The sequence below is a fragment of the Aythya ferina genome (assembly GCF_964211825.1).
Source record: "Aythya ferina genome assembly, chromosome: 5".
Classification (NCBI taxonomy): domain Eukaryota; kingdom Metazoa; phylum Chordata; class Aves; order Anseriformes; family Anatidae; genus Aythya; species Aythya ferina.
This window is the reverse complement of record NC_140301.1, coordinates 57,783,780-57,809,890: the sequence shown is the minus strand read 5'-3', so window position 1 is coordinate 57,809,890 and position 26,111 is coordinate 57,783,780. Positions and strand designations below refer to the sequence as shown.

The 26,111-nt window shown below is 44.9% G+C and overlaps 2 protein-coding genes across 8 annotated transcripts in view; both read left to right on the top strand.

The window, feature by feature from the left end:
- ZBTB1 (zinc finger and BTB domain containing 1) overlaps positions 1-26,111 on the top strand; it is a 77,471-nt gene that overhangs the window by 15,957 nt on the left and 35,403 nt on the right. For 2 of the 7 annotated variants that reach the window (XR_014694087.1, XM_084522782.1), the window contains exon 3: positions 21,114-21,218. The exons of 1 other annotated variant lie outside the window; for it this stretch is intronic. Coding sequence is in view for 5 of the 6 variants with exons in the window: in XM_084522782.1 (XP_084378908.1) it covers positions 21,114-21,218 (105 nt within the window). In the remaining variant the exon portion in view is untranslated. 4 more of the 7 variants (XM_084522787.1, XM_084522784.1, XM_084522783.1 and 1 more) reach the window with 2 other exon arrangements.
- Positions 13,979-16,460, top strand: HSPA2 (heat shock protein family A (Hsp70) member 2). The gene has a single exon (XM_084522791.1). The coding sequence runs from the start codon at positions 14,165-14,167 to the stop codon at positions 16,067-16,069; it is 1,905 nt and encodes a 634-aa protein (XP_084378917.1). The 5' UTR covers positions 13,979-14,164; the 3' UTR covers positions 16,070-16,460.

The window sequence follows — 26,111 nt, the reverse complement described above, 5'->3', positions numbered from 1 at the left end:
ATATCACAGAATTGTAAGAATTTATACTTTTACTAGGGGACTTTATTTAACATAGTTAATGTAGAAAATACAGCTCAGCATATTATTATTCAGAGCTGAAGACATTGTTCTGAAGACTGCTGTTCTGGAGAATGTATAACAAATACATCGTTATACAATAGAAAAGAAAAGATATAGAGAAGTGAATACTTTGAGTACACTACTGAACACAGCAGTGCTAAAAACATCGTGAGCATCTCAGCTATTGCTGAGGATACAAGTTAGTTCCTGATGGCAGTGCCAGCCTGGGCACTGGCAGGCCCCTTCCTCCCCACCTAGTGTCAGCTCTCATACCCTTGTGTGTGTGCCACCTTCTCCATTGTCGTGGAGCATGTGTCTATGTCGCTTAACAATGAGCTACGTAGACAATGGACTTTATTTTTCCCTGTGGGGATTTTTTTTTGGCTGGACCAGTTCCCCATTACGCTTCCCTCCCCGCCTCTGTCTCAAGCCTTGTGCGAGCACAATAGAAGGGGTGGCACGAGGGGAGAAACGAGTGGCTGGGAGGGGGCTCGTTTGCTTACACGAGCTGTGGCAGAACTCAGAGCGTGGCTGGAACTTAACTAAGTCTCTGTCTCCCCCCAGCATCTTCGTGGAAGCTGCACTCTTAATTCATCTCCCATTTCCTGATAAGGAAAAAAGGCAGCCCAGCCTCTTGCATGCAGATGAGACACATCTATGCTATCTGCCCTCTTTATAGGAATTGGAAACCTTCCTGCGTTCAGCTCACCCCTCAAATATGCTCTGGAGCTTTCTTCGTCTTTCTTGAAATAGACGACGTAGCGCTCCGCGCTGGGTTAGTGCGGTTGGCCCGGGCCCGAGGCCAGGAATGAGCTGGGCCCCTTGGCCAGCCCAGCACCAGGAACTGCTCCCACCTTCCTCTGCTCTCTGTGCCCTCCGGCAGCAGCTGGACCCTGCTCTCATGCTGCCACGCTTTTCTGTATCTTGTGATACTGGGAGACAGTTGTCCGGTTTGGTCTGATGTTGAGAGATTGGGGTCATTCCTTTTAAAGATAAGGAGGTGCCGGCAGTATCTGTTCAAACCCCAGCATGCCTGCTTTTGGATTTGAGGTGCTTCCCGATCTGAAAGGGTTAAAAATCAAATATTCTCAATTGGTTTGAAGCTTGTCACTGACTTAAAGATGGAGCATGACTAATTTGACTTTATAAAAGTCTGCTGAGGGCTAGAAATTAGGAACATGTTTTTAAAAGCTGACATTTCTGTAGTTCTCAGTGGCTATAAACCAGTTTTCTGCATTATCATCCAACTTTCAAAAAAACTCCTAAAAAATTCCTGTGCAGTGTGCTCTTGAGACAAGTTAGTAGGCTGAGTTTTTGAAGGTGTCAGATGCCAAAAAAAAAACAGGACAAGTTTTATAAATTATGTGTCTTCTGCCACTTTTATAGTTACTTTACAATTCTGGAACTAATTGTGATTTTATGTTTTCATGAAGAAAGACAAATCCTAATTTGATACAGGGCAACCGACCGCATGACTCAGGAGTCAGCTTGTCATGACTATAAATGTTCAGCCCCGAAACAAACAGCCCGTGTTCCTTCTTGTGTGCTAGGATGACCACTGCCAACTTTACAGGAGAGATGCTATCAGATCTTTCTTTGGGTCATTTTTGTCCTCAAATGTCTTCTGTCTTTTTAATTGAAGTCAATATTGGGCATCATGTTTTTAGAGAAACTGTTTCCTGTATACATTTGCTATTAAAAAGCAGTTGAAAATGTGTTTTTAAAGTTTCAGATTAGTGTGTGTAAAGGAACATATTGAAATTATAAGAAGGGCAAACAAAGACCAGATTTTAACTGCCCCTTTGTTTCACATAGCCAGCCTGCCACGCCTCATCCCGAGAACCTAGGATTTCAGAAGTGTCCAGTATCTTTGATTTTCTTCTAAGTCAGAGGGATACCTCTGTTGTGCACTGTGGTCTTACGCCCCATATTAATAATCGTTTTCTAAAATACACATCTGTCTCATGGTGGATTAAAACGTACAACTGTAACTTTTACCATTCGGAGAAAACAAACAAAAAAGTTTAATCCTTTCTTATGCCTTCTGGCATACTAAAACTATAGTAAATCTTCCTGCAACTACAACCACAAAAACAATGCTGTTTCTCATGTTTCCTGTGGGAGAGAAAAAATCGAGCCCTTTCAGAGCTGTTTAAGAACTTCCCTCTCAATGACTAAGTCTTGATGCTGGTGTTGTTTTTACTTACTGTGATTTGCATCAATGAGATTTTGGGGTGTGTGTGTGTGTATATAGATATAGTAAATGAGATGATCTCAGACAAGTGTGCCTTGTGGTTCCGCAGACATCCCAGGACTCCTGAGAGGGAATGAGAAGCGAGCATTCCTCAAAGGTCTCAAAATCCCAGAAGCAGGGTGGACTGTTGGAAATCCGCTGGGAAATCCAGGGCTTTCTGTAAATCCTTGGTTTCCAAACCTGTCTGTAAGGCAAAGTGTCAATGCATTGCCAAGGTCTCTGCAGCAGTACTGTTGCCAGCATGAAAGATGCAAAAAGCAGACCTTCCCTTGGGCTTGTTTTCTTTCTCCCCTGTTACAAGGTTTTTATGTTAAAAAATCATCCTTTCAGCTTTTCTGTTTGCAAAGGCAAGGGCTAGAAATTTGCCTTTTTCTTACATGTTCATTTGAACCTACTGCTTTAAAAAATAAATGATAAAAGTGGTGCGAGTTGGTGACTCAGTGATACCTATTCTCTCCTTTTTTAGGTAACTGTCCCACTACACTGGGGATGGTTACCAGAGGGGCATCTGCTTCTGAGTCCCCAGAAAATGAATAGGAAAAATAATGTGATGCTCTCTCCATGGAAAACAAAACAACACAAGACCATGAGTTTGTGGAAAACCAATACATTGACTAAAAATAGGGGGTTCTGAATATCATAGATTAATTTTGGTTTTGGCAATAGATATACCATGCCTGTGGTGTCTGCCACACTCCTTTCTTTTGTAAAAGTCATTGTTAGAGCATTTATTTGGGGTGTGAAAGATGGTGCTTCTCTTCTGTCCCTGCCTACAGGGTTTCTACATCCCCTGAGAGAGTTTCAGCTAACAAACTGCTGAGATTCTGGTTTCTAGCCATTGGTTATTTAATTATTTATACAAAGGAGAAGTATTTTGAGATGAAATCTACCATATCCTTCCTTCAGCAGAAGGAAAAATACAGTAGGATTGTAGGGGGGAAATACGGGGAAGTGATCCTGGGAACTGATCTTAGTACCTCCCATAGCCCAGGAGAGCTCAGATCTCTCAGCTGCGTTGCTATCAGATAGATTAAACCTAATTTTTGTGCACCTACACGTGCTGTAAAGCCCAGCACCAATTACAGTCTGGGTGCCTGGACGTGTGAGGGTAAGCCCCACCTAGGCTGCTTTCAGGCGGGGTTGTGTTTCACATAACTTTCACTGGCTGATGCTGACATTGTCATTCTGCCACAAGAGACAGTTCCTGCTGAACAGTCACTTAGAAACTGAAAAATGTGTTAATTAAGACACAAGAAATCTCCTAGTAATTACTACAGTTCCTTCTGCTCTATTTTGCTGTGCAAACAAATAGTTAAATAGTTCAAAGGCATTTTTCTTTGTAGAATGTTTGTTTGATTGAGTTCAGTGTGGCTTAGACCCCAAATAAAAATACTAGTTTCAAACAGAGCACTACTATAAAAGTAGAAATAGTCTGTGGCCTTCTAGACCTCACAAACGATGTCGGTTTGTTACACAGAGTCAAAACAAAGATGTCCCCTAAAACACATGCACATTAACTCAGTGTCTTTCGTATACCACAACCTTTTATCTCAGATCAGCTTTCCTCTCCACTCACTATGGCTTTGCCAAAATCCCTGAGATCCTCGATGAGCTATAGTCTACTCAGCAAAAATCATACCGTGTATGAATGGGCCGTCTAGCTTAGATTATTAGAGAACAGGCTTTGAGAGCTTCAGCTCCTGTTTTCTAAGCTTGAAGTACTACATCCCTCAGATTTTAGAACAGGGCTTATCTTCTCTTCCTGATCCCCTTTATGTTAAAGAAAGCGGGGTGACAAAGAACACTGTAGATGCTTCTCTTTTAAACGGAGCCTGGAAGATATTGTTAATTGGGGTGGTGGCGGCTTTTTTTTTTCTTTTTCTTCTTCAGGTCTTTAGTTGGCTGAATATTCAAATTTATAATAAATATGCTAAGCATTAAAAAAACGTTCTTAGTATGTGGTGAGATAGGCTGAGTTCAACCACTTAATGTAACAGTCAAACCCATGCAGATGCTAGTAGTACGGGAACCTGGTATCATGCCAAATCTGGAGAGTTATCTTTGATCTATCTCCAGATCCCCCTTTTATTTGTAAACATCCAGCTAATCACAGACTTCCTCTGACTTTTATGAAGTGGAAAAAACTGCATCCTTTGTAACATCTATGCAGCGTGTTAACTTTGCAGATGTTCATGGACTTGTGCGCTGGGAGGTATGAGCTCCATCTGGCGGCTAACTTAAAACATGCACATTTCTACTTAAAAGGCAGACTATTTCTGCAGTTCAGCGGAGTTTAATGTGTGAAGAGCGTAGAAGATCCTCTGTGTATTCCTAAAGCAACTTCTGTTTTTAGGGGTAGCCTGAAGATTTTAAAGTATGGGAGGAGGGCACAACATTATACCTCTAATGTAGCTCACTGTGGGCTACCAGCTATTACCAATGCCAGCAGCACGTTGGTATTCATAGCTCTGTACATACACCACACGACCACAGTTGGCACTAATTAACAGTATTTTTGCAGTCTCATTGGAAAAATGTAATTTAATATTCACAGGCAACCCACCTTCCCACACTCAGGGGTGGTCCCACACAGCACAGTTGGCGTATTTGAGGGTGGTGGTGTAAAGAAGCTCAGTCATGCCGCATGACTTGTGTGTGATTGGCAAGCAACAGGGATCTTTGCCTGGAAAATGTAGGCCAGCATCTTAATAAACGATGATATTAAGCACTGATATTGCCTGGGTAAAAATAATGTTCATATACATATCGTAATTACAATATTTTGTCTCCTTTGTTAATTTATAAACAAAAAAATGCATTTCCTGGCCTTTGAGCCAGTCACATAAGAGCTACTTTGAGATAACAGCACCAGTCCAATGAATTCCCCACCGAGATTCAAGGCGTGTAGTAGGTAGCTGCGTCGAATATACACGTGCTTGCTGCCAGAACCAGCAGGCTGTTGCAGCTAGCAGTTTGCCCAGAGGTGTGCCAGGAAATTCAGCCTTCGGGATGCTCTGGCAGGTACGAAGTGCTGATAAACCTGCCTTCCCGTGCAGCCTCGAAGGTCGTCCTGCTCTGCAGTTTAGACACAACCACTGGGTCCGGTGCTGTCATCGTGCACTTAGAACATCAGGTGTTAATTAGCCAGTAGTTAGGTGAAAGTGGGACAATCGTATACTTTGTACAACGTGATTCACCTACGCAGAGAAAGAAGTCAGTGATACCAAGAAAAAGCCCTCAGAGGATTGTCTTTAAAAGTTACTTCCACATGTTTCCAATTTCTTGACTGTTCGTATCGGATACAAAGCTGCTCACATGTGTCATAAATTAGTGCGGTCCAAAAATATCACAGGAATTGCAAATATTTATATCATTTAGCTGCATTTAACCGAAAATAATAATACTGGGGAGGTTGAGTAAATACGTAATAGTCATCCCTGAAGGAGGCAAGTAAAAATAATGAAAATGAATGAAGAGGCAAATATGAAGCAGTGAGAAGTGTTCCAGAGCGGTGGGTGTTCCAAGCTATGAGAAGAGTAGGCTGAGGGGAAATAATACTCATGTAACTTTTCAAGCATCCACTAAGCCAAGCCGTAAACCACTGCTGGAAAGTTACACATACAGCAGCAAAAATAACCTCTGGGAGGCTTAGGAATTGAAGTTTTTCTTCAGAAAATCTGTAGTTGTTTTGAAAATGAAAAGCAAAGGAGAAGGAAACAAACAAATGAAAGGTTTCTGAAACAAGATCGGAACATTGTTTTAAGGTTAAATTGTGTTTTGGTGGGGTAGGGATTGAAGGAAAGGAACCATATGGCTTTTAAACAGAGTTCCCTACTGTGGTGGGTGCTCTGAATATAACTGAAGGATGGTATTTGGAGCAAAACCACACCACAGTGAGGTGGGAGGGACCACATCATGCTAGCAAATATAGTACTAGAGTGTGGGCTTCTGACTTTTAATATTTTTCTTGCATTTCTTTTCTGCATGGCAGTAGTGAAATAGGGACTTCTAAGCTTCTGAACAACTGAGAGAACCAGGTTTGAAGAAGACATGAGGAAGAACTGGTCGGCAAAAGATTTCATAAAAACTCAGAACCGCGTGTGCCAGATCTGCATTGGCACCACCTTTGCTTTTTTGACATACTGCAGCAGTCGCAAAAGGCACCAAAGCAGTCAAATTAGAACATTCAGTAAAAGTCGTTTTGGACTCTTCTCTGTGTTACAAAAATTTACTTCCTTGTGACTATTATTTACACCTGTCAAAAACAAATTTGAAGTCTCTTTCATGGAGCAGACAGCCAAAAGAGACAGATGCCAGGTGTCGAGGGCTGCACTGAAATGAGCTTGCAGAATTTGCTATTCTTATGCTGCAGCACTGCTTATACAAAATGTGGCTTATTAGGATTTCTGTCAAAAGCTGTTTAGACTTTTTAGCTTAAACATTAAAAGTATATACTCAAGAATTAAAACTTACGCATTTTCAGACAGTTACAATGCTAAGCTATCAAGTGTTAGAGAAAAAATGTTTTAGTCTGAACTACAAGGTCAAAAAAAAACCTTAAAAACTGAGCACAAAGTGCCCTGAGGAAGGCCAGGATGTTGAGAAAGATCCAGCTGACCAGATTCCCCTTGCTGCCATGATCATCATTTGCAAGCTGAAGAGGACCTTCCCTGGAGCTCAGTGCTTGTATGTGGAGAGTAAAGAAATGGTGCTCTGGTCTTATTACAAGAATGGTGAAAAATTGTGACCAACAAGGAGATGAGTAAACGTGAAATAACCTTCACAGGGCACAGTGTACACAATGTTCTGGATCTAAGCCTTGCAAAAGCTGGTTTGAAGAAGAAAATCAGGCATTCATTTTCAGATTTGAGTATTGTAGGAACCCTAACATTTCCAGCCAAATTTATGGAAAACAAACGAGCAAACAAAACAAAACAAGGCAGTAAATGTTTCAAATTAGGGCCAGAATGGCTTAAAAAGCATTAATTTCTTTTGCTTCTCCAAACAACAGTGGATCAGTTTGAGACATGTAAGCAGACTAAACATGCTGATCTATATTCTGCTCTAGTTATGCATCTTACTAATTCTACTCATGACTATAAAAGGATGTTTCATTGTTCAGTACAACTGTTATCTCAATAAGTCTGTCTACAGTTTTATTTATAATCAGCATTATTTTCATTACTGTTGTTACGAAGTGTGTACAATATTGTCTGTATTGCAGCTTGTATAGGGCATATGTCTGTGCTTGCTTTACTCTTTTTGAGTTTATAAAGTTGCTATACAAACGCAAGAAAAGATGTTCAGATATCTTTGAATGTGGTTGCTTAATCTGATTACGTAGCCCCAGACATTTCAGCATTTAGGTGTTTAAGTTATCAGCAGTATTAACACCAAACATCTTAAACATAAACATAGGAACTTTAAAAGCCTTCAGTACCATAGTGGAAGGCTGACCCTTCTGTCCCAGTTGCTGTGCTGGAGCTATGGGGAAGACAGTGAATATGTAGAACATACAAGACACCACTGGGGAGTCCTCAGGGAGAAGGCTCAGCACAGCTGGGGACTCTAACAGAAAATCTGACATCCTTTCTGTAGAGAACAGGAAGCACCCTTGCAGTAGGACCACCACCAAGCAGAGGAGAGAAGGGAACTATGTTTATAACATCACCTAAAGACACACCTGCAAGTATTGAGACAAATCTTGCTTTTTTTTTTTTTTTTTTTTCTTTCTTCTTTTTTTTTATCCTTAAGCATAGGACATCTAGAACAGGCTGTTACTGTTCTGTTACTTAGCAATTATTTGTAGCCTGTGTAGACTACCAGTGAAGACATTCCAGGTTAGTTTTCATCACCTTTAAAGCTTAATCTGTGCTTTGATACAGTATCTTAAATAAAATGTTCTTACAAGTCTGCTTATTATTTTTATTTAATTCCATCTTATACCTGAGTTCATAACAGCTGCAGCAACAGGGTGAAGTTCCAGTTACCATCTGCTTCATCTGCTCCTGCATTTTGCCCATTCACCTGATAAGTGACAGTGTTGAAAACTGAGATGAATAAAAATCAAATAATCACAGGAACGAAAAAATACGTGAAATCCATAGGAATGCTATGGTTCAATTAGCACCAAAATTCTTCACACTAAGCATTTAAGTGAATCTGAGAGATTAATCAAATGACATTGACCTGTGAGTATGAAGTATTGGTCTTTCTTGTGTTTACTGGATACCAATTTCCTTGTTTAAGACATCATCATTTCTTCAGCTCTATAGTTACTGCCAATAATTACAGTATGTTTAATGCCATTCATAGCTGTACTACATAAAATTCTCTGCTTTCATTTATTAACCACCCCTAACATACAGTATTGTTTTATTATCTTCAAACAAGACCAAGCAGATTTAGTCTTTAAGTGTACTAGAAGATAACATTAGAATTCAAAATAATTTTGGCAAGGTGCAGATATGATCTGAAAACATAAGGTGTTATTTAATAGGAACAAGTACAAGTTGGAATTGTTAGCTGTGTAAGTAAAGGAACAGCTGCTTAATTTCCATTGAAAAGAATTTATGTGTTATTTTGGATCGAATTCCAAAAATGACTCTGCAACGTTATGCTGTTGCAAGTACAGGTGAAAATTTTGATGTAGCATAATCTGCTCCTTCAGAACTACTAGGGTGTGAGCTACTGATGTCTCCAGTTTTAAAAAAAAAGAAAGAAAGATACAGGTCATATGCAGAGAATCCAAGAGAAAGCAATGTGAATGTCTAGAAAACGTTGTCTTTGAGGATAGATCAACTGATTTTAGGTCATCTTACAGAAGAGATGGCAAAGGGGAAATATGAAATATAAATACATGGATATAAAATATGAATATAAAAGCTGCTGGCAAAGAAAAATAGAATAATGTTTTCTCATATCCACAATGGATGGGAATAGAAAAATAATTGGCTTAAATTGCAAGAAAGGAGACTTTGGTTAGGCACGAGTAGACTAAGTGACCTGCAGAGGTCTTTTTCTGATATGATTCTACGATTAATTGCAAACTAGCTGCTTTAAAGTCCCCTATTTGTTGCTCGCAGTAGGGCTGGCACCGTCTGTTAGAAACGGAGGTTGCAGTTATAAAAAGTAGTCAAGAAAGGAATGCCTAAGGTGCACAGCACACCAGTTTATCTACTTAGCATTAGTGATACTAACCTCAGCTTTTAATCATGCCTCAGAAACTGTCAGAAGTGTATGTAAATAAGATGCTCTAAAACCACTTAATTACAAAATCCTTATTCCTGGAAACATCAAGAGTTAGTTTAATCAGTGTTACCAACGTTCTTGATTTTATTGAGTCTAATCAATCTGATGCAGTCTGGTTTTAGTTGTGAAATGGTGTAATCAGATATTTTATTTCTTAAATTATGAAATAAAACCAAACCAAAACAACAACAACAACAACAAAAAACCAAACCTCTAAAAATTACATGGAAAATCCTTGAAGTGTAATCAGAACATATGCTAAAGATTAAAAAGCCAGAGGTGAATAAAGTCACGTGTTTTTAAAGCTCATAATTTTAAACAAGTTTATAATTTTAGGAGATCTGACTCATGATTTTTGAACTTCTGGTTTGGCAATACTAAATTACTGTGCCCTATGTTCTGCTATTCTGAGTATTTCCATATTTCTGATCATGCATTTGTGTAATTTGCAGAAAATGTGTTATACTGACTTGCAGATTCTTTTTTTTTTTTTTTTTTTTTTTTTTTCCACGCACACAAAAAGTAGCATTTGTTTAAGAAAAACACCTGTAATAGGACTGTCTTTCAAAACAAGTAGTGTCTGCTTGCAAACAGTGGAAGTATCTGAAGACAAAATAACACCAAAAAAAAGTTAGAAAAATAACATAAAAAGTTACAAAGTTAAAATTACAGTTTTTAACATAGCAGCAACTTGTCAGAAGAATCTGTTGCCATTTCAACCACTGGTATTCTTGTCTGAATTCCAATTCCTGTGTATATATTCACAAATAGGAATGAGATGAAGAGCTTCAGCAATGGAAGGGTAGTTAGGTAAAGTGTTATTTGTTCTTGGAACAACTGTTGCTTAGATTTTTCTGAACTGGGTGTCGTAAAAGAATGCATTTACCCTCACCGATACAATCTGATTTATGCTATTTTTTGGACAGCTTTGATAAGGAAATGGCTACTAATCTCCAGAATTTAAGGTCTAAGATCTTATTATCATCAGATGACCTGAACTCCTGTATATGACAGGCCATTACATTTTAAATTTATCATATCAATGAACCAAGCAGCTGATATCTGATTAAACTGTAACTAGTGTTCACTCCTATTTCTATACTACATTGCTTTATGACATACGTTGGAAAAAGAAATAATCATACTTTTATCAAGATAAAGATATGGGCTGAGTGCTCAGTTCTGCTCCAGATACTAAGCTCTTGCTTCATTGAAGAAATCTAAATATCATCTACAGTTCTGGCTGGGTGGTGTAATGGAGAATAGCCTACAGCGTATTGCATTACTGCCAAACAGGAGCCATGGGATCGATCCTAAACACAAATAAATGCATCAGAAAGAGCCCCGCATGCTTCCAGAGGTGCCGACCGGCTGCTCTGGAAGTATTAAAATATGTTTTACAGGTTCAGGATGAGGGAATCCCAGCAAATGTTTTCTTTAAAGGGAAAATCAGACTTGTGCTAAAGTCCTCAGCATAAAGTGTGCTCTCTAATTTCTGAACCAGTCTGTTTGGCTCACCTGTAACATGACTGCATATGAAGCAACATAAAAGAAAATCATGTGGCTCTTCCCATATGAGAGGATGACTGTAGAGATGAGTTGGTGCACAAATTGTGCTGCAAGTCTTAAGAGAACTGCTGACAAAAAGCAGGCGTGTAATAGCTCTGCTGAGAAGACAGAATACGTCTAATGAGGCTTTAGAGGTTGTTCCCTCGAGTTAGACTGGACTTTCTCTAAGGACATCTGTAGGAGATGAGAGATGACGGCAAGAAAATCACATCAATTTTTGATTGGGAACAAAAGTTTAAAAAGAAGTTCAGACCTATGTGTATTGATGTACGAGAAGAAAACAGCACCTGTGTGCTCAGCTGGAAAAGAAATTCTTCTGCAGCAGGCTAAATGAAATATTTGGTAGCCTGAGTCTACAGGCCTTTTGATTTTTTCCTGACATTGTCCCTGATTGTCCATAATTTACACCATTAGCATTAAAGTGGTATGCTTATGCATTCCTCCCAGCTATTTTCTCCAAATTCATGATAGCAAAACTACAATTAAAAAAATTTAAATAAATGAGGGAGTACTATTAGGGTAAGCAGTAATCCCAATCAGTGCAAACAGCTCTTTAGCGGGTTATCAGCGCATCTGGATAGCTGCACAACTACACCAGGGCCATATTAGTTATTAGGCCAAGGCAACCATCACCCCAAACAAGTTTTGTCTGGAGCAGCTGTGCATATTCTGTGCCTGGGCTGATGAAACTCACAGCTGAAAGCTTTGGGCCAAATTCATGAAATCTCCTTTCTGAAGCTGACAGAACCCGTTTGATTACACCTACATCTGAATGAGATATCAAATTAATTTTGATATAAAGACATTATTATCTGCTTATTGTGCTAATCAAGATTTCTGTGTCATTTCCTGGTCCATTTGCTCTTTCCTTCTCTTTCTACAGAGGCAGGAATACTCTTTTTATTCTTAAATAACAGCGTCTGAGTTTACATTGCATCTACCAAAACTGGGTCCTCGTGCATTCTCATGCACGTTCCACAATCCTCACAAGGACACAAATAACAAACGGCCTCTATTTTTCACCTGGAGCTGAATCTATCAGCCAACTCTCTTTGTATCTCTCCAGCATTTCTCTCTGCTCCACATGATACCATCAACTGCATGAAGGAGCAGGGAAGTACAGGAAGAGATAGTTCAGTGATGAATCAGTCACTGGTCTGACTACAAGAGCCACCGACACCCTTCCCATCACAGAAACCAGCACACGGGAGGCAGAGAACCTCCTGCTGGAGGTACGGGGGCTGACACCTTCCATTTTCCATTCCCTTCTGGATTTCTCCGAGGTCGGAACCGCTGTGTTAAAAAGGATTGGGCTGTGTGGAATAGTTACTTAAGCATGTTCATTATTTACCATCAGAAAGGGAAGCCCTTCTGTCCCCAGACTACATACATGCCTGCTACGTAAGAGGCAGAATTCTCATGTCGTGTAAAAAACGCTTTCAAAAACAAACTAATTGAACCAAGGATGTTTCTGAGAGGGTGTAATAACTGCATGAGCACAAGCCATACTGGTAAAAGCTGTAACACTTTCTACGAGGGCTGCTATAACATAATGCTGAAGGCTGGGGACAACAGTCACGAAAGATGATTTAAACATACACTGTGTTTAATCCTTCCTTCACGTAACACAAAACTCTGCGTGTAGCAGACTTTCGGCTGCTCTTTTGAAGCAGCAATCCACAACTTGCTCAGGGGAAGAGCGATCTCAGCGCGGCATTTTGCTCTCCTGACTATAATTGGAATATCTCGAAGTGTTTGTCTCAAACTCAGGAGGAATAACTTGGAGCCACCACGGCAGATTTTCACGTTTAATGCCTTCTCATCAAAGCCCTCGCCTCGCTGCGAGTTAACAGCCCCCCCCTCCACCCCCCCCAAGCCTTTGCTAAATGTAGGCGTGACGGCATTTTAACATTAGCACAACAGACAAAAATTTGGAGGCGTTTCAAGAATGGCCAGCAGGCAGCAACAGGGCTCCCCTCCAGCCGCCCACGCTGCTCTTTTTTTTTCCAGAGGGGACAGCGAGGAGGTGGCAGCGCCCCGCGGGCAGGGCTGCTCGGGGCGGCGGGCAGCTCGGCCGTCTGTCAGCTCGCCAAATTCAGCCGAAATAAGGCTAAAAATCGCCTAAAAATCGGGACGGCCGCTCTGCCATAGAGGGAACGAGCCGAGCCCTGAGTAGAATTCACCTCAGGAGCGGCCAAGGGGGGGGAGTGGAAGGGGGGGGGGGCGCCTCAGCTCGCTGACGAGACGGGGGCGGGCTGGCGGCGTGAGGGGAGACGGGGGGGTGAGGGGGGCAAAACTGCCGCCTTGCGACCAAATAAGGGTAAATTCGCCACCAGGCGGCCGCTGGGAGGTGACACGCGGCGTTTGACGGAACTTTCAGGAATTATAAGCGCTGTGAAGGGGGTGCTGCCCCGCCGCACTCCCCCCCCCCTCCCACCCCTGGCGCCCCTCAGGGGCTCGGGGTGACTCTGAGGGGGGGGGGCGCGTGCCCAGCCCCTTGGCAGCGCGGCGCGAGTTGCGTAGCGACCACGCCCCGCCCCCCGGCCCTCCTGCCCGCTTCCCATTGGACAGCGCTGACGTCGATCCCCCGGCCCTCGCGCCCAACGTCCAGTGGAACTTTCTAGCAGAGCTCCGGGCGCGGGGGGGGGCGGGGCCAGCGGGGAGCGCGCGCTGTGATTGGCCCGCGGCCGTGGCGCACGCTGCCAAGCGAGAGGGATCGAGAAACAACAGGAAGAAGGCCGACGGCCGCCGCGCGGGGCGTGGCTAGAGGGGGGCGGAGCGCTGCTGATTGGCTAGGAGGCAGGGGGCGGGCGCTGCTCGTGGAGGCGCGGCGGCGATTGGTCGGTCGCGGCAGGCGGGCTTCTGGATTGGTCCGCGGCGTTCTGGCAGGTTCCAGAAGGAGGCTGAGCGGGCTATAAAAGGGGCGCGGGCGGCGAGGCAACGGCAGAACGCGCCGCGGCAGGCAGCGGGAGCGGGTGGCGGGGACGTGACCGGGAGCCAACGAGCAGCTGATCGCAGAAAGCCGCCGTCATGTCTGGCAAAGGGCCGGCGATCGGCATCGACCTGGGCACCACGTACTCGTGTGTGGGCGTCTTCCAGCATGGCAAAGTGGAGATCATCGCCAACGACCAGGGCAACCGCACCACGCCCAGCTACGTGGCCTTCACCGATACCGAGCGGCTCATCGGCGACGCTGCCAAGAACCAGGTGGCGATGAACCCCACCAACACCATCTTTGATGCCAAGCGCCTCATCGGCCGCAAGTACGATGACCCCACTGTGCAGTCGGATATGAAGCACTGGCCCTTCCGCGTGGTGAACGAGGGTGGCAAGCCCAAGGTGCAGGTGGAGTACAAGGGCGAGATGAAGACCTTCTTCCCCGAGGAGATCAGCTCCATGGTGCTCACCAAGATGAAGGAGATTGCCGAGGCCTATCTGGGGCGCAAGGTGCAGAACGCTGTCATCACGGTGCCTGCTTACTTCAATGACTCCCAGCGCCAGGCCACCAAAGATGCTGGCACCATCACCGGCCTGAACGTGATGCGTATTATCAACGAGCCCACAGCAGCTGCGATAGCCTACGGCTTGGACAAGAAAGGTACCCGGGCTGGTGAGAAGAACGTGCTCATCTTTGACTTGGGAGGGGGCACTTTTGATGTTTCCATCCTTACCATTGAGGATGGCATCTTTGAGGTGAAGTCCACAGCTGGGGACACCCACCTGGGGGGGGAGGACTTTGACAACCGCATGGTGAACCACTTTGTGGAAGAATTCAAGCGTAAGCACAAGCGTGACATTGCTGGCAATAAGCGCGCGGTGAGGCGACTGCGTACGGCTTGCGAGAGGGCGAAGCGCACTCTCAGCTCTTCCACGCAAGCTAGCATTGAGATCGACTCCCTGTACGAGGGCATTGACTTCTACACTTCCATTACTCGTGCCCGCTTTGAGGAGCTCAATGCCGACCTCTTCCGTGGCACCCTGGAGCCTGTAGAAAAGGCCCTGCGTGATGCCAAGCTAGACAAGGGCCAGATCCAGGAGATTGTGCTGGTTGGAGGCTCCACCCGTATCCCCAAGATCCAGAAACTACTACAGGACTTCTTCAATGGCAAAGAGCTCAACAAGAGCATCAATCCTGATGAGGCTGTTGCTTACGGTGCTGCCGTGCAAGCGGCTATCCTCATGGGAGACAAGTCTGAGAATGTGCAGGATCTGCTCCTGCTGGATGTCACCCCCCTGTCCCTGGGCATCGAGACAGCCGGCGGGGTGATGACCGCCCTCATCAAGCGTAACACCACCATTCCCACCAAACAAACGCAGACCTTCACCACCTACTCAGACAACCAGAGCAGTGTCCTGGTCCAGGTGTACGAGGGTGAGAGGGCCATGACCAAGGACAACAACTTGCTGGGCAAGTTTGATCTGACAGGCATCCCCCCAGCGCCCCGCGGGGTCCCCCAGATCGAGGTTACTTTCGACATAGATGCCAATGGGATCCTGAACGTCAGCGCGGTAGACAAGAGCACGGGTAAGGAGAACAAGATAACCATCACCAATGACAAGGGTCGCCTCAGCAAGGATGACATTGACCGTATGGTGCAAGAAGCAGAGAAATACAAAGCAGAGGACGAAGCCAACAGAGATCGGGTGGGAGCCAAGAACTCGCTCGAGTCCTACACTTACAACATGAAGCAGACGGTGGAGGATGATAAACTGAAGGGAAAGATCAGTGACCAGGACAAGCAGAAAGTGCTCGACAAGTGCCGGGAGGTGATCTCTTGGCTCGATCGCAACCAGATGGCTGAGAAAGAAGAGTACGAGCACAAGCAGAAAGAGCTGGAGAAACTCTGCAACCCGATCGTCACAAAATTGTACCAGGGAGCTGGAGGAGCTGGGGCAGGTGGATCTGGTGGCCCGACCATCGAAGAAGTAGATTAAAAGGACTGAGCACAGACTGGTTTATGGACAGTCACTCCATTCTTTGCTTTATATTTTTCTAACGTTTAAGAAAAACGTCATTGCCAATAACAGAGTTTATTCTGTTGGGTGTGTATAAAGGCAGATCTATCAGCTTGGTTTTGATAAAAGGGAAGGCACGTCCTGCTTTATAAGGTTAGTAATAGAGAAGTTTTGTTAATTCAGATACAGCTACTTGTATTCTGGATGTTTGTCTCTGTTTAAGTGTCTCTTCTAAAGTAACCACGCAACTGTTGCAGTTGACAAGTTTCAAGTTATGCATGGGGAAAAAAAAAACAAAACTTTATGGAAGATGAGAAATGCCGAACTTCTGGAAATTTTGGTAATAAATAAAATGTATTTAAAGCATAAATCTAGCTTCCTTCATTTTGTGGGTGGGGGGCGGTGGGGTGGGTGGGTGCCCCCAACCCCCTGTGCGGGGCTGGGGTGGTGACAGGGAGCCCCGAGGAGCCGTGGGGGTGCCTTTCCTCACAGGCACAGAGCTCCCGGGTGGGCTCGTCCCCTCCCTGGGGAGCTGAGCTTGCTTCAGGCTGGTGGGGGGGCTTGGGCTGGACTCCCCCCAGCTGCGGGGTGTGGGGCACAGGGCCCTTTACCGTGCAAGTGCCCCCGAAAGGAGCAGCATGGGAATGAGCACAATTAGACAGGTCTGCTCTGGGGACAGCTGGGCTTGGCAGTGCGTGGCTGGCTATACAGTCTGCTGAGTTATTCCTGGGTTGCTTGCATGCAAGCTGAGCTTCTATTTTATTATTTTTTTTGTACTGAAAGTGTTTTTCCTCTAAGTTGATCGAAAGTACGGCTGCCAAGGATCCTGAGCGCGGTAAATGCTGAATAATGAGTCTGGCTGCCAAAGCTGATAGAACAGGCAAATTCTGCAGTAGTTAAACTCGCCCAGCTCTCCTCCAAACAGCCTCTGGAGCTCTTGCTCTGTTTCAGAAAGCACAACAGCAGTGTTTGGAGTCAGAGGAGCCGAGAGCTAATCGGCTGTAGTGGAAGAGCCTGATGACACGCACATTTCGGGCTGCCTTGTCCTTTAAGGGAAAAAACTGCTCGGCAGCGGGCAGTTGCAGGAAATCAGCAGGCTCGCTCTTGTTTGGGTGAGCGGGGCAGGCGCTGCGCCCGCTGCAGCTCCAGCAGCTTTCTGGGCTCGAATCCCCTGAGCTTACAGGTGGTGGAGAAAACACCTCTGTGGGATGTTTTGTTGGAAGAGGGCAGGCTAAAATAAACTCGCGTGGTGTTTAATACCGGCGGAGATGTAGAAGGCTGGTTTATGAGGAGGATTTCTCTTGGCTGGCTTGCCAAGCGCAGGCTGCTGGTTCCTGCGCACTATCGTGTGGCTGCGGAGAGGGGTTACAGTGCTACTGGAATGCCAGGCTTGTAAAAAGCTTGTTTGATCAGCTGTTGGCTTAAATTACTCAAAACCACTTAAAGTTTATTGAACGGTTCATATGTAAATGGCAGTACAATCACAGTAGGACTTGAAAAGTCAATTACTGCAACTTAAGCACCTGCTGACTGCTTAAGCAAAAACTGGGAAGGCTGTAATCAGGCGGGGTGTTTCTGATATTTAGGTACGCAGCATTTTCCTGGCAATCAACCCCTGGATGTCCAGACTGTAGCAAATACAGGACCACGAGAATGTAGAAGCCACCATGGCTTTTTGATTATTTTTTTCCCAGGAGCTAATAGAGAAATGCATTTATGAATAGCAATAGGTCGTCTGCAAGAAACAAGTTGTTACTGTGAATTGTAATATTTCATCAGATGCCTGCTTCCTAACTGCTACGGGGCGCCGATAAGGGTCAGGTAGCACCCGTGGTCACTGTAAATTAAGGTTAACTATTTTTTCTGTTGGCTGACTTGTAATTGTCCTCGCCACATAGTTTCCTTTGCTCTCCAGCTCTCGGTGTGCGTTCTTCAGTGTCGCTCCCCAGTTATTAAATACAATTTCTTGTTGTTTTTCCCAAGCGTCTGTTTAAGTGCATTGCAGAGCTCATTTGGCTAAATGCAGCCAGCAGGTTGTTTGTCACCTGTCCTTTCGCTCACCTCGGCCACTGCTGCTCTGTGCTGGTGGCTGCATTTTGGTGCAGGGACAGGGACCAGGGGAGCAAGGCACCTCTGCAGACACTGGGAGTTAAAGCACCCAAGCAGCCGAGGACATGCACAGGCTAAAGCTGGAGTAATTCTGGAGTAATTGTGGGCTTTTTTTTTTTTTTTTTTCTGAGAAAGGGATACTTTTTAGCCCAGACAGATTGCGGGGCACATTTTAAGGATGAGGAACTTCTGCTTGCATGCACAACTGGAAAGATTGGAAGTCTCAAGGCACAAAGTAACCTTTCAGAAATGTAAACAGCTCCCCAAAATGCAAGAGGCAGAAAACTTGAAGAGCTCAGAGCCACATTCCTCGCATTGGTCTACTTGGTTTATAAAACGAAGAATAACTTTGGGTTGGTTTTCAGTGTATTGAACTTACTGCAGAGAGAAACTTTTCCTGCTGAAGTTAGTGGTGACTCCCCACTGACTCCAGTGGGTATAATTTTTCCACCTGGTTTCTTAAAGAAGCAAAGTAGGTGTGAGAGGGGGAAATGCTTCTCCTCATTCGCAGATGGGACAATTTGATCTGTACAGGTAGTTCTGTGGAGTAGTTGCGCATTTGAAATGAGTTTGCCAATGCCAGGAAAATAATCTGGTCTAAAATCTGCAGTTTCATTGCTTCCACACTCAGCGTGCCTCATCCTCGGCACTGTCCTGACTCGCAGGGAAAGCCTCCTCCTTTTGCCAGAACTGTGGCTTTGCCTTTTTGAATTTTGCTTATTCTTAAATAGGGCTGTGCAAAGACCAAGCCCATGGGAAGGTTATAAAGTGGCTATAACTTCGTAGCACTTTGTGTAACTACAGCATTAACTTCTGATGGCTCCTTGTATTTGCTGATCAGGTTTATTTGAATGGCGTTATTTTATATAGAGGAACACCCGTAGCCTTTATACTGGAGAATTTAATCACCCAAATTAAAATCCCTAAGCGCTTTAGTGCTTCCCTGGCCGTGCAGCCAGGTGTGGAGCAACGTGAAGCAATCCCTCCGTGTGCCGTGCAGGGAATCCTGCGATGCCCCACCCTCACTCTGCAGGGGAATGGGAAGAGCCAAAAGAGCCGAAGCAAAACCAAAATAATAATAATAATAAAATACTGAACTAATGCCATGCAAGAGAGCTGCGAGGGAGCTGAGGACACCTGAGACAACCTGTTTGGGAGCAGGGAAGCTGGGACGTGCTGGGGCTGGCTGCGTCCCCCCAGCCGGGCTGGTGACTCAGCCCCATGCCCCGCCGCCTCCGTAGCATCTGTTTGAAGTTCTGAAGCACAGAGGGCTTAGCAGACAGGCTGCAGCCCTGCTCATCCCTTGTGATAGCATCTTAAAGACCAGAGTGAATATACCCCAGCAGCTGGCCTTTTATCTTTCGGGAGACACGGCGGAGAGCCCCGCAGGCTGGGCAGCTTTGCTCTCGGCAGCTGCCTGTCATTTGTTTGAGAGGTTCTCCTTCAAGGTCTGGGGCACCGTGGGGCGCAGCCGAGGGGTGACAGGTCTGAAGATGTGACATTCCAGGACTGCGCTGCTAATCTCATCCTCCACGTTGCCCGCTGCTCCCCCAGGTACATAGAAGGGACAGCGAGAGAAGGCAAACGTGCTCAGGGAATTCACATCTCCAGCCTCGGCATTTTTCTGCATGTATGTGCAAGGTATGACATTAAAAAACCTGCACTTACTCCCAGCCTGCATACTTAGCATTAAAGTGCCTTTTTTTTTTTTTTTCTTTTTCAGTCTTGCCAAAGCATTGCAACATAACAGCATTTCAAGCTCTAACGATTTAAAAGGTATTCCAAATGTCTCCTTCTTTACCCAGCCCTGCGCCTGGCATGAGGCTCTCCTACTTTGTCCCTTTGGAAAGTACACGGTGGTGTAATCTCTGCCTCCCTTAGGAAGCTGGTGCCTTGGTATATGGGAATCCTGTGATATTAACCCAGCAAAGCACGTGGATGCTCTTACAGCAGCAAAATTATGCTCTGCAGTTGTTCATCACAGGAAAGTTGCCACCCCTCCCTACCCCACAGCAAAACGAGTTATGCCAGTAAGGCTTCTCCAGCACACCCACGTGGGGCAGGTATCACATCTCTCCACCGCTCTCATCCACATATTTATGCAGGCAGCAGCCTTTAGCGTGGACCTGCCTCTCGAGTGGATTTTGCTTGTAGCAGTGCGGTGATTATATAGTTGGGCAGGCCAGCATTTCCAGATGCAGCAACATACTTCACTTCCACATATGAAGCAGCAGTATTTAAAACCCCTGATCCGCCCTTGCATGACCCATTTGCCTTTACTCTCTCCTGCACCAGTAGGGTGGAGACATAGAAAAGCTGGTTCCTCTGGTCATCCCAATAACAGCACCATTTTAGAGAGAGGAACCAGGACATTTTTGAAGTCTTTTTTTTTTTTTTTTTTTTTTTTTTTAAAGGAAAATCAAAAGTAATACAGGAAATTTTTGTTCCTTTTTGATTGCTGAAGATACTCTCTCCCACTGCTCAGGAACCACTTTTTGTGTACAGAAGGTGCCAGCTCACTGCTGTGTCCTGGACAAAAAGGCACGAACTCATTTTTGCTCGTGCTAAGGCAGCAGTTAGCAGCACCACAGCTGTACCCTATCTGTTGGAACACGCTAAAATGCCACTGCTGTGTTTTGAATACCTCTGTATCTCAGACAAAAAAAAAAAAGCACATGGGTTTACTGGTCTTGGTTGCTTTGCTTTAAACTGGCTAGCATCACAAAATATTTGTTAAATATCAGTCCCTGTAAGAGCTCTTGCAAGGCTGAGCTGACAGTTTAGCAATCACATATCATACCTGGAAGCAGCATTTCTTTCCACTAAGCTGTATCCAAAAATGTAGACATATTTCTCATATTTCTTTCAAAACCATGTTTATTTCTCATTTGGCAAACTCCTTGTTTTCCTACAGATCTCATTCACAGCATGTTTGCAAGTGTACTAAGACAGCCTGCTTAAAGACAACTGATGCTAGCGAGTCCTTAGTCCTGTCCCCAGCTCTACATGTGGAAGAGAGGTAAACTAAAAATTATAAATTAAATAAAAATTCTCAGTAATAAACTAAAAATATTGTGCTTTATAATAATTATTTCAAGGCTCACAGTATTGAATAGAGAAGATCTTGTCTGTAGCTAGGCTGTATTAAATTTTCACTATATTTTCCTCCTTGTATAGCAGTGAGATGGTTATTATGCTCTGGAGAAGAAATAGAAAGTGGGCTATTGACGTTTTTGTTAAGCTCCGTAGATTTCTGAGCACCTCAGAATGCTGGATCTAAATCAAATTTATGAAAATACCTGTTGGATATGAGGCACATTTACATACTTCTTCCTTTCTGTAAGAGGCGTGTTCATAACAAAAGGTTGATTGTTAGGAGCACAAGGCAAATGTCTAGCTGCATGAAAATAGCTGACAAGTGCTAATGTTCAATAATCTCATCTGATAAAACCACGCGGAGGGAGTAATTGCAGGAGGATTTCATTAAAAGAATGTGCAGCTGGTTTTTCTGGCTTCCCAAGTGCAGGCTCTATTCCCATACGCCATGCTAGGCAGTCATTGTGGTCTGATTTCCCTCAGAACTTCATCGTGGCTCTGACAGCTAGCTCTTACTCTGACCATCAGCAGGGTTGTGTCCGTGGATGTGGTCGCTGCCAGACATGGGAGGCAGCTGGGCCACAGGGCTGGGAACCTGGGGCAGGGCTGGCAGTGGTGTAGCAGGACGTTAGGGGGACACAGCATCTCGCCAGGAGCTGTGGGACAGCCCTTTAACCACCTTTTGCTTTGGATATCTGAATTATGGAGCTAAAGGCTGCGGTGCTGATAGAGGGGGGCACTGCAAATTGCTGAAAACAAGGAACAGGAGCTTCAATTTTGCACAAATATGATGTGAAAAAGCACACCAGTGCTAACAGTGGTATGCCCGGGGACATTATTCCATTCATACAGCATGATCATCTTTTTAATGAGCAGGCAAAAGTAGTTGGCAGGTAAATGGCATAGTCATGGAGTAAGTATTACCTCCTGCGAAATTGAATTCTACGCTTCTGTGTCTAATGCAAACAGCCGTGCACACACAGAGTCTAATATTCCCAGGGAAACCAGGGCTGACATTTACCTGCCCCTGGGAAGAGAGGAGGAAATTAATATGGTGGCTCTGGAAGCCAGAGACTTGACACAGCGAGAAGAAAAAAAAAAAAAAAAAAAAAATGAGGCAGAAAAGAGGTGAATGACTGAATGGCCGGTGAGTCAGTGATATTTTTCTTGAGTTTATGCATGTGTTTATTTTCTGGGTGTGATATCTGAATTAAACATTAGATATACCTAAGGAATGGTTACATATGCGTACTGTTGAGTGTTTGCAGCTACTGAGACGCACACGGACACAGACACCACAAGAAACAACATTAAAAGAAGTGCTATTAAGGCTGCAAAGTCAGTTGCTCAGAAAGTATGAAGTGCTGGAATTATGACCATCTGAGCAATCCTATTTCTTGCTTTCTTTCTTCTTATGTATCATAACCCAGTTTTTAATTACATGGTAGCATATTTATTTATGTTTTTCTATAGGGCACCTCAGTCCTTGTGCAGGACGGGCAGCATGTGCTCTGTAGGAAAGTCATATGTCCCAGTTCAATGCACGCCTTTTTTACTGCATGCTGGCCAGCCCCACCTCTGAAGGAGTGTCCTGTGAAGCTCATCGCCATCACATCTGAGTGCTTCATGCCAGTTTTCACCCCTGAGATGTGACACAGGGAATAAAATAAAACTATAAAAGCAGAACACCTTCTTCCTATTATGTGCTTGTCCACTGGAAATGCCAAGGCACTCAGCTCAGTACTTTTTTTTGTAGGTTTAAGTACAGTTCCCATTGGCTTTGGTCGCAGCTGTGGATACTCAGTCCTGCCAAGGCCCTTTGCTCAGAAAGAAAAGAGAATGCAAATAATGGTCATTAGCTTTAAATGCGGGTTGAAGTGATTTGCCTGGAATTTTGTGACTGAAGCCTGTATGGAAATCAGTTTCCCACATAGCCTTCAACTGCTTCAACCATTACACCTTAATTTCACTTCTTGTAATCTTCTGGCGCACTCACTTTATAGCTTCCAACTTTTGCAACAGCCAAAGCAGGGATCCAGCAGACACTAATCTCCTTTGCGACACGATGCCAGGCTTTTAATTCTTTTTCAGACTGATATCCATTTGGGCCATCAGCATGGGTGGGATGTTTGGTGCTCAGCTCTGCATTAAGTAGCTGTGCTGAACTGATCTCCTGCAGTGAGCACTTAATTAAGTAGAGTGCTGTGTCTGAATATGCCAGGTCTCCTGTCCAGGGAATACCGTCAGTCTCGGGGTCCTCCCAGCACTGTTGTCTGTTCTAGCCTCATAGCTTGGCCAGAGCCAGTTCTGTCCCACTGCACACAAATCCCTTCTGGATATCTTCATCTCCCCTACCTCACCTGGCTGCCTCTCCAATTCCCAGGCCTTCCTTGCCTGCCTGGCCGGCTCTTTCTTTAGCTCTCAGCCCCAGACTTCCCACTGAGAGTTGTGCTTCCTGTAGGTAGTTCTCAGTTTCAGTTTATTCCTCTATTTCCTCCGGGCTTTTTGTGTAAATTTGCTCCCAACCCTGGTAAAGCAGTAGTCCTATTTCCTGAGTATCTCCCACTTGTCCTTTGCTTTCGGTAGTTCTTTTGGCAGGACTTGTACTGGAGCAGAGGTGGGCTGATGGTCCCCTGAGGCAGATGACAGCCCCACTCTATCAAGCAGTCTGCTGATGAGCCATTAATCCCATACCTCCCACTGTCCTCTGGTGGGAGCCTATTTCTGCAGTGCTGCCTGGCTGCTGTGAGTGAGATCTGAGGTCGCTCTGAAACCTGCTTCTCTCATCCTCTTAAATATGTAACTTGGCTGCCAAGTCATGGATATGTACTTGGCAGCCTGCAATAGCAACTGGAAACACAACATACACAATATGATTGTCAAAAAAAATAAAATAATAATGGGGGGGTGACTGCAGAGAACAGTCAGCTGAATTTTCAGGATGATTTGAGATTCTTGCTTAGCTATTCATGGACTAATTTTGTTAGCATGGATAAGCCTTTAAAAAGTACAGGAGAAAAGATGCAGTGTCTGGACAGCTGTGGGAATGGGAGGTAGCTAGGGACAGGAAGCAGATTGTTTCATGGAAATTCTCTTTCCCCACATTGTATTGTCCCTGTGCTCTTCCATGTGCTCACGAACATCGTAGTGCTGCTTTCAGGAGTATTTTCCATAGTTAGAAACTATCACAAAAAAAAAAGCATGAGGCCTTCCGTAAGAGCTGAAAGCATAGGAAACGTTATTTCTGTCTTACAGAGCTGGCCTGTCTAAAAGCCTTAGATCAGGTATTTTCATTGCTTCCTAGTGGAGCTGTACCAGGAAAATTTGCATAGACTGTGGCTGGTTTTCACCTTACAGCTGATCTGACCTACTGAGAGCTGTGCTCCTGCCCCCTTAACTTGTTCTGCATCTCCTCTGGCCCTCTCTGACTGCACTGAACCGATGTGAAGCACTAACTCAAAAGAAAACTTATTGTTTACTTTTGCTGGATTACTCTTTTGACACCGCCTTGCTGTGGGGCCTGAGCAGATACAGAATAAACACAAAGATAACTGATGGGAAAAGTTACATGGGAACAAGAATGCCTCTCCCATCAACAACGAGCTTTTAGGCTGGCTTAGCTGTGACACAAAACCTCACCCTTCTCGGGGGCTTGACTTCTACCAGCGGGAAGTACTTTTGTTGATACAACTTGTACCAATTTTGGGTGCCAGCTAAGCAGTACCAGTTGTACACAATGACACTGTTCCACTGCCAATGACTAGTATGAGACCTTTTCTGCTTGCACAGCAGTGCTTCAAAGTATCCCAAAGATCAAAAACCCTCCCTCAAAACCATGACCTTAAGCGTCCTGCCTTACTGCATGGGAATTATTTGCAGGGGGAACTCACAAATCTGGAGCTGCCTGCTTGTACAAGGACTTGAGACATGTCACAGGAGACTTGTGACTTAGCAGATACACTTTTATATCTTGTAAAGGCCCAGGCTAAAGGATGTGTAATGCCCACAACGGGGGGAATGGGTGCCATCCTGTGCCAGTGACCAGGAGCACCTCTGCGGCTCCCTGCCTTCAAGGGACACAGTAGGCCCAAACGAGTGTCTGCTGAGGTGTCACTGCACAGGAAACACTTCATTTCGCTGTTTTGACTGAAAAGTTACCCAGGGAAGATGCTTGGGGAGAAGGAGCTGAGCATGTGGAGTGTGAATCCTTGTGCACAGAGCAGGCTGGAGGGGGCTTTGTGTGCTGGGATCTGCAGCTCCCAGGCTGTTACCAGGACACTGCTGTAAACAGAGCCAGCCTGAGTGCCCAGCCACGTCCCAGGCGAGCACCATGACCTCGGTGAGTGTCCCCACCTCACCCAGCTTCACGTTGTCCCTGCTGCCCACCTCTGCCTCTGCGGCAGGTCCTGGGGACAGTGGGAAACGCCATGGGGTGGCCGGGGAGGGAGCAGGGAGGGCAGGGCAGCCCTTCAGCCATCGTGTCAGTGAGAGCTGAGCTGTGTTTGTACGACATGGGGGTGGTATTTCCTCCTGCTGTGGTAGGCGCTGCTCTGCCGTGCTGCCACATTTTCTGTTTTTCATTCACAGTTCATAACCCGTTGTGTCTAATGTAAAGGTGTTGCATTTGTGTGGGCCTTTTCTTCTGCGAGCTGTAAACCAGTATTTGGAAGCTGGAGCTGAAGACTAAAACTGACAAGTTTAAATAGCCGCTCTTTGTCAAAGGATTAGGGCCACGGTTTCCTAATATTCATCCCTGTGGTCTAACCATTGCTAGGGCTGCTGGCTGCTGACATAAAATTATTTTGGCATTCTACTA